The 15996-nt window shown below is 36.7% G+C and overlaps 2 protein-coding genes across 2 annotated transcripts in view; one reads left to right on the plus strand and one right to left on the minus strand.

The window, feature by feature from the left end:
- LOC150104360 (terminal nucleotidyltransferase 5C-like) overlaps positions 1-13838 on the plus strand; it is a 42914-nt gene extending 29076 nt beyond the window's left edge. Inside the window, exon 2 of the mRNA XM_090396315.1 lies at positions 11407-13838. Within this exon, the coding sequence (XP_090252441.1) occupies positions 11407-12639 (1233 nt within the window). The 3' untranslated portion in view covers positions 12640-13838. The remainder of the gene's footprint in view (positions 1-11406) is intronic.
- The window catches only part of LOC150104358 (intermembrane lipid transfer protein VPS13A-like), a 2072875-nt gene that overhangs the window by 1984076 nt on the left and 72803 nt on the right, over positions 1-15996 (minus strand). The gene's annotated exons all lie outside the window — the stretch shown is intronic.

Below are 15996 nucleotides of genomic sequence, written 5' to 3' on the forward strand. Positions count from 1 at the left end.
GGTGGTTTTACATATTATCCTTCGTAGCACCCTATGGTATCACTGATTGCTGCCCTGGGATGGGCCAACTTATCAACAATTCGCCGAACAGTTAGGCCTGCAACATGGCATCCTAACACAACGCTTCTTTCAAACTACAAGCTACTTTGGGAGAATCATATTCTTCCTTTTTATACCAGCTACAAACATGTGACGCGTTACATAGCAAGATGCAGCTTGTCCATTGCAGTGTCCGTTAAATTCCTTTCAAGCAGTGTATTAAATAGAGTAACTGTGTTCAGAGCCCTGAACAATAAAGAGCAACCTGTTTTTATTTTTTTTTCCCCCTTTTATGTAAATCCCACTCACGAAAGGTTGTAAACCTATTTTACATTGAGTTCCGTAAAGGCAGGGCATAATGTTAGATACTTTGATTGCCCAGCCGTGCACCAGGCTTGGTACTTTTTATTGTCAGTCACTTCAGGCATTTTAAAAATGAGGGCGGCCAACTCACATCGGACGATGAAAACAGTTTACCATAGAAATGCTCCATTTAGCAATATAAATATTGGTTTCAAATATTTGTCTCTCAATAAAGCATTAAATTTTATAAAATGAAAGCCGCTCAGAAAATATCCGACTATTTTCAAAAGTTGCTGCGCGCGAATGCACGCGCGCGAGCACACACACACACACACACACACACACTGTTTACGTTAGTTTATTTCGCACAGTTAATCAAAGCTTGATATAGTTTTTTCGCGAGAAAAAATGTAGGTGTTTTTCAAAAAATGCCTAAGCAACTATTAGAATGGTGAGGTTCTTTGGCTAGAACATCATTTTTTTTCCTTTAAATTTTTTTTATGTACGTCCCCCACCCCCTGGCCTATGAGGTTACAATTCTTTATTACAATATCACTGGTGATTAGATAATCTGGTGCTGTTCTAGATACCAAACATTTAACCCTTTCATGCAGTATCAAACAGGGTAGTCTTACCCTGTTTGATAAAATTCATCTGCCACTTTAATTTCGGAAAGTGCTTCTAAAATTTGTCGAGAAAAAAAATCAACAAAAGGATTCCAAAACGGTAAAATTATACGTTAGAGGACAACAATAAGCTGTGCACAGTATATGAGGAAGCGGTATAAAATACAACACTATTGAGAAATAGTTCAGATGGTATCCAGTTAATTTCATATGTAAATACCCACAGCTTTAATCATGTTTAACCAAAGATAAAAATCCTTATATATATTATATAAATCAAGTGGATAAATTAAATCCAGAATTATTTCAAAGCCGAATACAGAAACTATAAAAGTTTCGTACGAAATTTGACCAGAGAGCTTACGGGAATACATTCGCCGGCATTTACGAGTTGCCCTAGCCGGACCTTATAGGAGACACGATCGCTTTGCCCATATATACGCCTCTTATTTGTCCATTTCATAAGGTTTCACTTTTTATTTATTTATTTATTTATTGTTTTTATGGACCAATCGGAGGCGAATATAGGGGAAAAGCGATCATGTCTCCTATAAGGTCCGGCTAGGACAACTCGTAAATGCTGGCGAGTGTATTCCTAAGCTCTCTGGTCAAATTTCGTACGAAACTTTTATAGTTTCTGTATTCGGCTTTGAAATAATTCTGTATTTAATCTCCACTTGATTTATATAATTTTGCAACGCCGATATGAAGCCTTTTGGCTCTTTATATCTTTAATTTAAATCTTTAGTATAGTCCTGAAACCATGCTCTAGAGACTAAACATGAAAGTTTTTCAGGCGACTTGAGACCTCCAATAAAAGCCGAGTGGTGGTCTCACACCAGATGATAAAGATTCAAATACCTCTTGACGACAACCCAAACACCCATGCCCATGGCGAGATTTGCAGCTGTTGTTCAGAGAGTAAATATGCTAACCACTCTACCATTCATAATTCATTCGCACCACCGGCCCTCACCACTTCCAAAGACATGCCCTTCTAAATTCCGTTTTAATCCAATAACGCGTCACTGTATAAGAGAAAAATCTAGCTCTCATTGCTTTCTTGACTGCATTCATTCTCGTATTCCATAAATAAAAATTCCCTCTACAGGCATCGTACTATCTGGTTTCTTTCGACGACAGTTAGCCGGTCTCATACGGAGGTAATGGTTCACCGGAAACTCGGGTTATCTGTTCCCCAGAACAGGCAAACCGGCCCGTGAACACACGCATCTACAGACATAGAACACACCGGGATGCATAGGGCCAACTACTTATCCTCGAGACATTCGCGGTTGTGAAGTCCACTACTAAAGAACTTCAATGGTTCGTAAAAAACTTACGACAAGAGAAGACTGGTATTCTATACGACCCAGAAATCTGTAGGTCATATCACTCCCCTTTCTTTTGTTTGAGAATCTGGACTGCGCAATCTATCCACTCAATCTACGCTCCATATTGCCGATATCATCGTTAACACTCCTTTGCACCCTCTCTACTATGACTGCACCTTAAAAACCACAAGATCAGAAGTATGCTATATACATAAAACCAGACAAAGATAAAAACTTTATAAAACTCAGCGGTAATTCGATATGGTAATACGTGACTGATTCTAAGATTTTCTTTAATCCTCTTAGCAGGAATAAGAGGATTAATCTTAGAAGATTAGCATTTCAGTTTTCTAAGAACCGTAGGATACCGATTTGTATACTCCGTATGGAAATAATGAAAGATGAGGGATTGTAGAGTAATAATGAAAGAAGAAATTCTCTACAAAGTTCTTAATAAAATGACACGTGAATGGATGGATTGCTTTAATTGTGTTGCTTATAGAACTCTGTGGCAAAACAACTGGAATGCTTAACAAAGCTTTGTCAACCCGAAACCAATATTCTAAATGCTTCCAATGGTTAATGGCAAAACAAATATTCAAATACTGGATATTTTTCAGATATTAACAGTGTGTACCCCTTCATTCAATAAGATATCTTTAAGTATTGATCAAAAATCAATATCATCATCGAGTTCCGTTTTTTTTTTCTTGGTCTATCTTAAGCATTTTTACTATACTACTTGGAAAACACATAAAGTACAGTGTTCTGCATAATCTCTCGGTACAATTGTATCTTGCAATATTGTACCGTATAAATCAACACAATGCACTTGGGATAACGCACATGATATTTAAATTGATAAGATCAGCGGAAAGTCTTTTCACTGTGCAAGTAGGCATCCCCCCCCCCTTCGACTCTATATCCTTAATTTTATAGTTTCCAAACTTTTTTTTACCATGTTTACGATCTAAACTTGAATTTATGAAATATTTGTTAAAAAAAAATCTCCCTCAACCTCCTTTAGTTAATTATACTTAACTAGAAATAATTTATTTTTATTTCAATAATAACAATAAAATAATTTGTCCCGTATAATTTAAACTGCATTTACAACGTTCAGTAATATTCTATTTCTGGATCACTCAAGATCGGGACGTTCACGTAGACAAAGCAAAAGTATATGTGTAGGTCGCTAATAAATACTTGTCGCTATTCTTCAAAATTTCTAAACGGCAAGGGGTCGGACATCTTTTGGCATATGATTTTCTACCAACAGGTAAACAGGTATGGTCTACTGCTTCAATATGATTGGTTGTTTTGGATTACGAGTCTGGGATTCGTCATAAGTTGCAGAGTGTGTCAGCATTCTAGTTTAGTGTTTTTGTGTAAAATTATTCGGCTGTTTAGTAGTGTGCTGCTTAATTTTCGAAATAAGTGATTGAAATATTAATTTGATCGAGTTGTGCTTCAAACTCGTTAAAATTTCTTTTATGAGCTTCCAAACTTCGCAAATCAACAGTTGTCATCATAAAGCTGAATCACAGCGCTCATAGAAAGCTAAAAAAGCAACTTGAGGGATCATTTCCTTTCAATGCATCAGGAATTTGTTCGTGCGATTCAAACCTGCTGACCAGCGATATTAATGAATAATGAAGTGTCCTTAGGCGTTTAAAAGGGAAGATATTTGACAGAACTTATCAGAAAAGTGACAAACATTTCATTACCCACAACTGCGACTTCGCATACTACATCGTCTGTTTTTTTTTTTTTTTTTTTTTTCGAAGAATAAAATGATCGTGCACTCTTTATTCTCCTGACCTATTCTATGATTTCTGGCGCCTCCCCACAGCTTCGAGTGCACCCTTAGGCTCAGAATTGTTGGCGAATCCGCGCATTCTCTTATTTTCTTTAGTCCCAGATTGTGGGATCTCATCGTGTGTGTTAGTTACACTTCCGCAATGACAATGTTTGTTTCCCAAAACGATAATGAGGCTCAGAGGATTGGATGCTTCAGAGATGTAGGAAATGCTGTGAGTGGATAAGATCTGGTCATAAATGGATGAGGTGATAAATACTTAACGAGACCACAATTTTTTGACTTTTTAACTTTAAAAGAACAGCCTCCGTAGTCAGTTTTAAAAATGCTTTTTGGCGGGAAAGACGACCCGTGTTGAAAATTTTTCTAGGGCGCAAAGGACCTTTATCAGGACCTTTCAATTGAATGGGAGGTGGCTGGTCTCATACGGTGTGGGAGATTTTCTTCCGGCAAGTCAAACTAGCCAGAACACAGGGTATATATACAAACATAGACCACAAGAATAAGGATTAACCACCTTGTTTCGAAGGATCTGGTTTCGAAAGCCTGTATGGGACGGGGTGGGTCTACTCATAAGTATAAAACGGAGATAGATCAACAGAAGCACACCGATCACTATTTGAAATTGAAAATAATAGAACTTTTTTTAGAACGTTAAAAAAATCGTTATTTTCAATTTTCGACACACGTGATTAAAGGAAGGGAGAAAAAATTTCTCTCCTGCTTACTTAAGTCGTTTAATCCTTCGTTTTATAGGAGACATTTAGATTGTGTCTAAAAACTAATTCGTTGCAGCTAACAGGTGGATACAGCCGTCTCCATTTTCAAATTGTCGTTACAGTTTTAAGACACGTCTCATCTCTGTAAGCGAACAACGCAAATGGCTTCCTATCTATTTCCAGCTAACAGATATTACGTGGTATCTACGCACAAGCAGGCGTTGCAGCGTGATAAAATGAGATATTACTTATGCCATGTACGTTAGTTTGGCGATAATGTCACGCCATCTAAGCTACAATATCAACTTTCTTCAGCTGCGTAAGAATAGAGATTTTTGCGATGATCAGTTTACGTCACTACTTTAAGTACTGTCATTGCCAGCTAAGGTGCCGAAGTTTCGGCAGTTTATTCGAGTAACAAATCTTCAATCACGAAAAATATAAAACACCTGAAAATATTCTAAATATTTCAAACTAATCCCTACGGACAGACGTACGCAATGCGTACGTCTGCCCGTAGTGTTTATTATCAGCAAGAAACTTATTGCTGTTAGAAAGTCCTGTTAAGGAGGAATATTTTATATGGAAAAATTATTTCGAATTTGATGAGTAAATTTTGTCTTAGCAAAACCCAGAACGAATCTCGACCACCTAGTTGACGATTTTTATACTCAAATAATTATTATTTATGAGAAGCCTTCCAAACTTAACGTGCTATACAATCTCGTCCAGCGTAGGCTTTTACAAATGTTTATGCACGATATCGTGAGATTCGAACTCGCAGCTTTTACACCGAGTTACCGAGACAGGCGACTAGTTCTCTGCTCGATAGATAGAGATAGCTCCTGAGATTTCTTCTACGTTGATTTTACTTTTTGTGCTGTACAGAGAATTACCGAAACCGGAAGGGAAATTTGCACAAAGAAAAAAAAATGTAGCTATTATGTGCAGAAGCATATAGGACATCACAACGAAATACATGTACGACGCATTCTTAGTAATCAACGAGACCAAATCATTTGGTCATCTGATAGAAGTATTCAGTGTTCCCACAATCATACATATGCTTGTCCAACCGTCCCATTTTTTTTTTCCCGTGCCATTCCCAACTGGTTCTCATGACTTTCTTCTGCTCTTACTGCACCAGAACCGCTGCCACTAACATTGAATAATTTGTGGTCGCTGACCTCATTTTGTGACATCACATAAACAGTTAATTGATATGCGTGTGGCAAGAACAGAGTTCAAAGTACACGAAAAAAGGGAGCAGGAAGTTACCAGTGCGCTACGTTCAAGGTTACAAAAAAAGTTGAAATGCGTGCAAGGTCCGTCTGCAGAGAGACTTAAAATCTTCAGAAGGAATTTTGCATCTCTAACCACAAAACCCTTTAAAAGAGCAGATGTGTTCAATGATATAAAAGTGGTGAATCATTTCCTTTAGTTTAGTTCTAATGCCATGACATTGCATATGAGACTTCTTCCCCGAGGTATGCAGTTCTGATAGCGTTATTATTCTCATATAACACGACTACTCGCTCCTGTATTGTATCGCCGTAAACAGGTTTATTTTCCTTCTGTCTCTCTAGAACAGATGAATGAATATAAAATAGTGAAGTCTATCTGACTCATGTAGTGGCCAACTTTGGAAATTCACAATAAAATTGTTTTCAAGGAAATGACTGCGGGAGTGACTTTATCGTTTCTCTTTTTGCATATACTCGTATGTATTATTGGTATTTATGTGTATCCTACCAGCGAGAGGTGTAAAGCTTTAGGGAATATTTAATCATTTTTGTATTTTTAATGTATTTATTTTTAACATAGCCCGCAAATCCTGTTCTAGAAATCAAACATGGAACTTTTTCAAGCCACTTCATTCCTCCCATAAGCAGCGCTGTAGTCTCACTTGGTAAGAAGAAATTCATTTTCTATCTAAAGACAATTGCATTTCAGAAAATTCAATTAAATAAAATGCATATTATAGGTTTACAATTTTATTGATAAATATTATTATTAATAATTATAATTACAGTCCACCTTACACTGTAATGAAGAGTGATTTAAGTATAACCAAGAATGTGTGATCCACTCGATCAGCTGCGAAACTGTACAACCTGAACAGAATAAATGAATCATTCGAACTATCATAATGACCATCTGTCCATTCCTGAAACGTGACAAATGAAAACATAACCGGAACAATGTTTCAAACAAGAAGTTAACACTTTATTTACAGCTTTATGACAGATTCTAGTTTGCAAAATTCATTTTCCCTATTATTTTGTTTATTTATTTTATTCTAATGCCTTGTTCACGAAATCCGGGACTTTCAGACATGTTCCGGGGAAACAGGGATGGTTGATCACCCTATTCGTCACAGCTCTATTTTTCATCTTGATTTTTACTCGAATGTCCACATAGTGGGAATGACCAATAAACGGAACACTCTTTGTCCGTGTTTTTTCATGACCGTTATGCACTCACAACAAACGCTTGAATATTGCGATAAAATGAATTTAAACCATTTTTAATATCTTCCTACCTAATCTTAAAGACAATTTGAGATCGATGAAGTATCAGCGAAGATTAGTGGGTGTAATTTATGGTTTTTAATGAGTTCACGCACGCCAGTTCCACTGACGATGTTTAATTTATTACAGATTGCAGTCACTAAATTTAATAAAACAAATAAAAAGCGTCCATTCAGTACAAGTACCACGCGCTGCAAACTCTTAACGAAGTTAACGAAAACGAAGTTACTTCACTAAAATAACAATGTAAAACAAGGCTCAGTCATTTATCCCGAATAAAAGGAATACAAATATTAGGAGAGATGTGACACGTTAAATTATTACAATTTTATTATTCCAGTTTGTGCTTTAGCAAAGAATATTTTCTTTATTACAGAGAAGATCTGAAGAGGCATGAATCCTTTTCTCCAGAATAGGATTCTTGACTTAGAAGACTGCTCACTAGTAATACTGTTCTACAGACATTCAGCCTTTTGTGTAGGGCTCTCTTTCACAGACACACACCCTGACATTTAGCGTTATTCTTCTGCATCTGAACGAAACGTGAGGGGTAAAGAGCCTGTCTTACGATCTTTGGATCTTCTATTATCAATGTATTTCATTGATACAACTTTCAATTTTTTTTTTAGACCATCGCCTATCTTGGTAACTGGAAAGGACTTGATAAAGTACAAATCTTTACAATAATAAAGAACCTAGAAGGCTTCAATCTGGCCTAAGGGATATCAATTTTTTTAAAAATATTTTTTATTAACAGATTCAATAAAGTATAACTTTAGTTTCTTGAACACGGTTCGCATTATCTAATTCGTAGCACATTGACAGTACTAATGTATTCCAGATTTACACTTTCGTGGACACAATTCACGTAAAAGGAATTTTTTTTCCCAGCAGTTAACGTATCTGCTCTCCAACCAAGAGGCTGCGGGTTCGAATCGCGCCATGGGCATGGACGTTTGTGATTGTCCTACTAATTCTGCATGGAAAGAGCATCTGCGAACCTACCACTTCTAGAAGCCTTCACTTCCAAGATCCAATGAAGTACGGGAGTGACTATACAGTGTCAAACCGACGTTCAAATGTGAATAATTAATTTCCTAATAAATGATATGGGATAATTTTGTGTTGAAAAGCTTTTAGCTATTGAACACAAGGATTTCTAAAAACATCAATGGTTGCTGAACTTATTTCCGTTATTTCATATATCCAGGAATCCGAATCGGACTTTTGAAACAAATTTTAAGTTAAATATAGGATATTTTTTTTAAACATTTACAGATGAAATACCAGACTTTCGAAATGTAAACCTAAATAAATACGATATCAGAAAGTTGTTTAGTTAGCTATAATGTTTTCCGTACTTCAACAAGAGACCAAATTTATATTCCATTCTTACTGGACAATACTCGCTTCAGAATTGGTCTTGTGTGTGTATGCGCGCGCGTACGCCATATAATACCGAATGTAATTGAATGTAATTAGGAAAACTGTGAGCCAAAACATATCAGTTCTGTCTACGAAAAGCTGAAAACTTACAGTACATCAAGAGCAGTACTAAGATCTTGACCAAACGTGGAACTTTTTCAAGCTAATTCAGTCCTACAGTAAGCAGGGTATCCCAAAGGACGAAGAAATCTACCACCTAAAGATATTCATTCATATCCTGGAATCCGAAATCGCATCCTGTTGGAGAGTGGAGAGTCCACTTGGCCATCCAAGCCAACAGTTAGAACTGCACAGTCGCTAACCATACATTTGATCCTCCGTAGTAGCTCACTAGATTTCAACCGAGCCTTTGGTTGGAAATACGCGTTCGAATCTTCTGACGTGAAGGACCTTTATCGGAATTTTTCAATGGTAAGTTAGCCGGTCATATACGAAAGTACTTGTTTTTTGTCCCTCAAAACAGACAAAACCGATCACCTAAACACGCATATGTAGACACAGACTACTGGACAAGGAAGGCAAATGGGGTTCCTTGTTCTATAATTATTTGCTAGTAATGTAGTACTGTATTGTTACCCCAACAACCATTAGTTTGAGGGACAAAACCACAACAACAAAGTAATAATAAAAAACATTTTAAATATATTCTGCGATTACCGAGGAGGAGCTGTCAGGTCCATATGTAGTTTTCTTATGTGAATCCCATCCAAAGATTCTCCAAATGTATAGTGCATCAACATTAGAATCACGAGCTGAGACTTCATTCGGAAACTACTTTAGACCAAACATGACTCTTCTTTCAAGTCATTGTAGGCCTCCATTGAGAGCAAGGTGGTGGCTATACCTGACAATGAAATTTAGTGATATATTCTTATTACGTGACACCCGAGGACTCATCGAGGGAGGACGCTCTACAACTCTCCGTCTACCACTTAATCCACAAACTACACGGAACATCACTCCCACCATCAACACACGACGCCATACATCACTAGTATATCTTAAGATAACTTATTGTTTAATTTTTAAACATATTGTTTTTAATTTGGGTCTTTAAAATCACATTGATTCGGCTATAATTATTGAAAAAGTGAATGTATGTCTAAAATATATATATTGAGATTTTTTTTATTTTTTTTTTGTAAAATGCTTGGCAAAATAATTGACAGCAGTTATGTTGTAACTTTCATATTTTTTTATTATTAATTATATTAAGTACCTGCTGCGGCGGTTCTGCTTAAAAGCAACCTGCCACCACATAATCAATATTGCAAATCTGCTAAAAAAAAAACCCAACTAGCTTTCAATAATTTATTCGAGTAACGATAGAGGGCGCCACCAGGTTGGAAAATTCGAGAACTTCAAATCAGACATTTTTGTCACAGTCGCGAGTATTCTGTGATGAATGCTGATCTGCTTTTAATGATTTAGGCAAACATGTCTTAATTAATAATAGCAGCGATAATGGAAATACAAATCTCTGCTACTATTCTATATTTATAACTTAATTCTGCTAGTTATACATAAATTGTTCTAAATGAATTATGGATGTTCGAGCAAATTCTAGTAAATAGAACACTATATTAAAGGATTAAAAAAAAATAGAGTGAACTTTAACTATTGCCTTGCGCCGCGTGTTTCGAAGGGAATAGTGACATCCCCAGTTATTCCTGTTCTTTCCTAATTCAATCGGTGGTTGTGATTATGCTGTAAGGCAACCCTAATTCTATATATATATATATATATATATATATATATATATATATATATATAAATCCCCCATACTCCAAACCCATAGCAAATTATGCCGAGCCGTATCGCTTAATTAAATATATTTGGCATCGCAACGAGTGTACTCGTACATGGCAGAGCCTCTGATTGCACCACTGGAATGCAATCAACAGCGAGCTTCTGTTAATCACTCGTACATTGAACGCGCACTTCTCTCGCAACATCTGGAAGTTTCTTTCCACTCGCGAGTATCCCCCCTCCCCCATCCTAATTCCGAAGTCTTCGAATCAAGGCAGAACGGTACGTCTGAATGGAAGCTATGACTTGTTCACTTGAGATATCTTGATTTAAAGATAAGATTAGGAATTTAGTAAAACCATTTTGACTGTCTGGGTGACGAAAACGTTCTCTTCGACGTTAGCTGTGAGATGTGACGTATTTGTTGCTAGGCAACCCGTGTACCATTGCTCTGCATGCTTTATCTATGGCGGAGGTATACGTAGCAACGGAATAGATATTCCAGTTACAGAAAATGCGCAAACATCCGTTTTAAATTTAAACACAGAATATAAGTAATGATGTAATAAATTTCCATATCTTTAAGAATATTATGTTTAGATAAGTATTTGTAAAGTGCTGCCGTTTCATATGAACTATTTTCTTATTGTCGGATTAATTTATGACGTAGGAGATGTTGAAAGGTAAGTGGCAGCAAAAGTAGTCTGTAAGGGTAGTCTAAGCTCACAGCAGCGTGTAGCTGTGTGGGCACCTGTGTTATGTGGGATAGTAGTGATTGCATTTTGTCGTGCCACTGATATAGTTTTCTTTTTTTCTTCCCCTTTTCGTCTCTCCTTCTAGTCTACAAAACAAGACGCTCTTCCAGAGCGTCTCCGTCAACGACTCAGCATGGAAGGATTAGGCACAACGGCCGCCGATGGACAGCGGTTCGCTGTACTCAGTTACGAGCAGGTGAAGAAACTGGACGGTGTCATGGACGAGGTTGTTCCCATCCACGGTAGAGGGAACTTCCCAACACTCGAGATCAAGCTGAAAGACCTCGTTCAAGTCGTCCGTGCTAAGCTGGAGAAGGACAGTGTAAAAGTGCGCGACATACGTCTCAACGGTGGAGCCGCAAGTCACATCCTCAACCAGGAACACTCCTCTTACAATGATTTGGATTTAATCTTCGCGGTGGATCTCTCCAACCAGCGAAACTTCGACAAGGTGAAGTCTGCGGTGCTCGATTCTCTTTTGGACTTTCTTCCAGGCGGAGTTATTAAAAAGCGCATCAGCAGCTGTAGCCTGAAAGAAGCCTACGTTCATAAGATGGTGAAAGTGAACAACGGGGACAGGTGGAGTCTCATCTCCCTCAGCAACAACCGGGGAAAGAACGTGGAACTGAAGTTTGTCGACACGATGCGCCGCCAGTTCGAATTCAGCGTCGATTCTTTCCAGATCATCTTAGACTCATTATTACTATTTTACGAGTGTGCCGAGATGCCGATGAGCGAAAACTTCTATCCCACAGTCGTCGGAGAAAGCGTGTATGGTGACTTTCAAGAAGCCCTCTACCACTTACACAAAAAACTCATTGCCACCCGAAGTCCAGAAGAAATCAGAGGCGGTGGACTTCTAAAATACTGCAACCTCCTGGTACGAGATTACAAACCAGCAAAAGCCGACGAAATTAAGAACTTAGAAAGGTACATGTGCTCCCGGTACTTCATTGATTTTAGTGATATCAACCAACAAAGAAGCAAGTTAGAGGGTTACGTGGCTAATCACTTCATCGGCGAAGAACAGTATAGCAAATACGAGTACCTTATGGTTCTTCATCGGGTCGTAGATGAGAGCACGGTGTGCCTTATGGGTCATGAACGGCGACAGTCGTTAGGTCTTATCGAAGCTCTTGCCTGTAATATGGTAGCTCCAGAAGATCAATTATACATCAAGCATCCGCAGTTACAGCCATACGAATTACATCCTCATTCGCCTTATGTGTTTAGCAGTGGTTTCTTCTACACGCCTTATGTACCGGCCCAAACAGCTGCCTACGCTCCTTGCACCTGCACTTGGATGCCATGTGCGTGAGGATGCTGAAGGGATTCACGTGTGTGTCCAACCAGGGTCACTTCCTTCAGGATGGTGCATTCGTCAGAGATAGAACAAGATCAAGTGTGCAAAGTCAGTGATTTGTTCATCGTTGCTTCAGTGAGCCAAGTGTGTGTGGCAGAAAAAAAAAAAACAAAAAAAAACAAAAACAAAAACAAAAAAAAATAGTGATGCCATTTATCTGTGGAACGGATCTCCGTTTTTTTTTTTTTTTTAAATTCCTTTTGTTTGGTAAATTGACAGAAGAAACCAAATCTTCATTTTTAGTGGCTTATTTTTTTTTTTTTTTTTAATTCTGAAAAGACTTTTGGATGCAGCACTAAATGTGTGTCTGTGTTGTGTGTATCGTTAAGGATTTAAGTCTACCTGAATATATGTTGCTTTCGGATAAAGTGTAGACAGCAAGAACTGATTGCAAATATCGCCATATATATATATATGTAGAGTCGGAAGATTTCCGGACCATTATCAGGTAGACAATTTAGGCTTAGCCTTGCGTTTCAAAGTAATGTTTAACTTTTTAACGTCACCTTCCAGTTGATGTCCTTTATTATTATTATAATATTATTATTATTATTATTTGTGAGTCAGTCAACAGTTCATTAATTTCTGGGGTTGCCATAATTCATGAGTCGTTTGCAAAATAACCCCATCAGTATAACTTGCTATGATTTCGGGTCCATAATACAGCTTTGTTTGAGTCTAATTATTTTCTATGTGAGTGTGTGTGTGTATGTTTATATATATATGTTAGTGCATATACAGACATACATACCCACACCTAATATACATACATATATGCATATATATATTCTAGCCATATTAAGATCTGGTATTGTTTAATATATTAGGTCTAGTTAATTTTGTGTGCCCTTTATTACGGCGTCATTTGAACTTGGGTTTAACCAAATGAGTATTTGTTCGCTGAAGATCATATCTGAGGCCCAGACGATTGCCATCTTGGCTACAATTTGATATGTGATAACGTTATTTTCTCACTGGAAAAAAAATAATCAAACATTCCTTATGCAACTACTTGTGTTTAAATATCGCAATTTAACCACGTCCCGGATTGGATGTACATATGTATAAGTTTCTGTGGTACAGATATTCTATTGAGAGGGGGAAATGAATGTTATATCTGAAATAGGGGAAAATAAAAACAGTTGTATGTAAAACCGCTGTGTTGTTTTATTTTGAGAACTGGTTCTTTATATTTTTTTACAGGTTACATGGATGAATTCTTTGTAATAATATAATTTTCAGTAAAAAATATTTTTTTGCTGAATGGATAAAGTCTTCATATTCAACACAATTGCTAAAATGGTGGAAGTTTTAATATTTTCGATAAACATTAGGCCAAATCCGTCAAAACTGCAATGCCAGCTAAGTTCAGCTGCACATTTTACAAGGTAAAATGATTTGATATTTGTTATGAAATCAGTATTAATTGATTTAAAACTTCCATCACTGGTACATGTCAGCAAAACAAAGGAAAAAAAACAACAAAAACATTAAAGCTAGCATTATTGAAAAGTTTCTTTTATCGAGCATGTCTACAAAGTTTGCTGAACACGACTACAATCCGTATAAGTACGCCTAACATGACTAACCACATGCCAAACCAGTTTATAAGCTAAATAATGTAAGAAAATAGAAATTAGCAGCGTAACTGCCGTCTTCTGACTCGCATAACTTCCTTGTGAATCGCACATTGACTGAAGTTAAAAGTAAAAATGTACGAGCGACCTTGAAACGAAGAATAAAATTGACAGTGAGTTGCGTGTCATCAAACGAAAAATATAGCTGAATGTTGCTCGATTTCAGTCAAAAAGTTTCAACCCGGTTTTTGAGTTGAACTATTTCAAGTAAGTAAAATGTGATGAAATATTTGCATATTCATAAAATGAAAAATATTTTATAATTTTAATCAACAAATTTTTTTAAGTCAAAAGTTGGCGCGATCATTGGAATTTAAGTCATAATGGTGTATTTCTTTTGAGCCATCTTTTACAACATGTGCCGAAACCAAAATGCCATCTTCAATACCCAGTCTGTTTTTTAGTTATTGCTGGAAAACTAACCACTTCTACAACTCACTCTTAGTAATTGGCTTTGTAAATTGTCACAGTGACGTGAAAATTTAAATGCGTTGTACTACATATTAAAAGGCAAGCAGCCTAAGTACGAGATGTGCTGATTGCAGATTAGTCTTAAACAATCGTTACCAATATCTATGTATTATTGCTTAGAATATTCTGATAGACTTCTTTTTGGATTATTTCTGTTTGCCTTGTTCGTCTCCACTTAGATTTCTCTCGGAACTATCATCAGAAAAGAAAAGAAAAAAAAAGTTAAGAAAACCGAGAAATTAGCCCGTTCCTTGCTACAAACTTAAATCTGAGAAGTATGCTAGCCAGTTGAATGTTTTTAAGTCGTAGTTTTCCGCTCGCCTTAGGAAAAGGCACATTGGCTACAGATGAGCTCCGCTTCAGCAGCTAGCTTTTTTTTTTTTTTTTCCTCCTGAGAAAGAAAGATGAACAGAAATATTATTAAAACATAGTGAAAGGTCGTCTTAACAAAATTATCGAAAGCTAATGGCTCAATTGGTGCTCTTACTGTACACCGGAAACTGTATTAAAAGTTAATCTGTCAGACAAACGAGCTATGGTTATAGCTAATAAATGTATTTTCGCAGTGAAAATTATCGAGAAGCCATTTTGAATGTTTTGGTATTGAAATTTCAGATTCAATACCAGCAAAACCCCAGAAATTTTACGCAGGTTTATTAATTTCGAACTCTTATTCCCGTTTATAGAAGTTACAGATGCACACTCTTACTGCGCGAGTATAAATAGCTAATCTAAAAGATATTTAATGCTAAGTTAGGCAATTATAGTTCTTCCCGTGCTTTCTTGGTGTTTGACCTTAAGACGTACAAGTTTAGAAACCTTTGATAGAAGGTCAGGCATCAAGAAAGCACTAAACACTTGGCCTTTTATGAAGTAGTTAATGCATTTTTCGTGTATAGAACATTTCTCAAAATGGGAATTTACATCCGAACAGAAATACAGTACAAGAGTACAGAAGATATCACTTTTTTCCGTCCCAGTAGGACTTTCTAAAACTGATACCATAATGAAAGATATTATACAAACACTCTGGAAGAACAAATATAAATTCCTGATTTGTAGGCCAGTGTAGAATTTTGTTATAAAATATAATTTTCACATTTTATTTTTCCAGTATGTTTAACAAACAAGTTCTCATTTAAAACAAGAACTTGAAAAAAAAAAAACAGCGTAAAACCTCATTTTACACTTAAAAAAAAACTAA

The sequence above is a fragment of the Typopeltis vanoorti genome, chromosome 8 (assembly GCF_054136105.1).
Source record: "Typopeltis vanoorti isolate ZY-2024b chromosome 8, IOZ_Tvanoo_1.0, whole genome shotgun sequence".
In the NCBI taxonomy this organism is placed as follows: domain Eukaryota; kingdom Metazoa; phylum Arthropoda; class Arachnida; order Uropygi; family Thelyphonidae; genus Typopeltis; species Typopeltis vanoorti.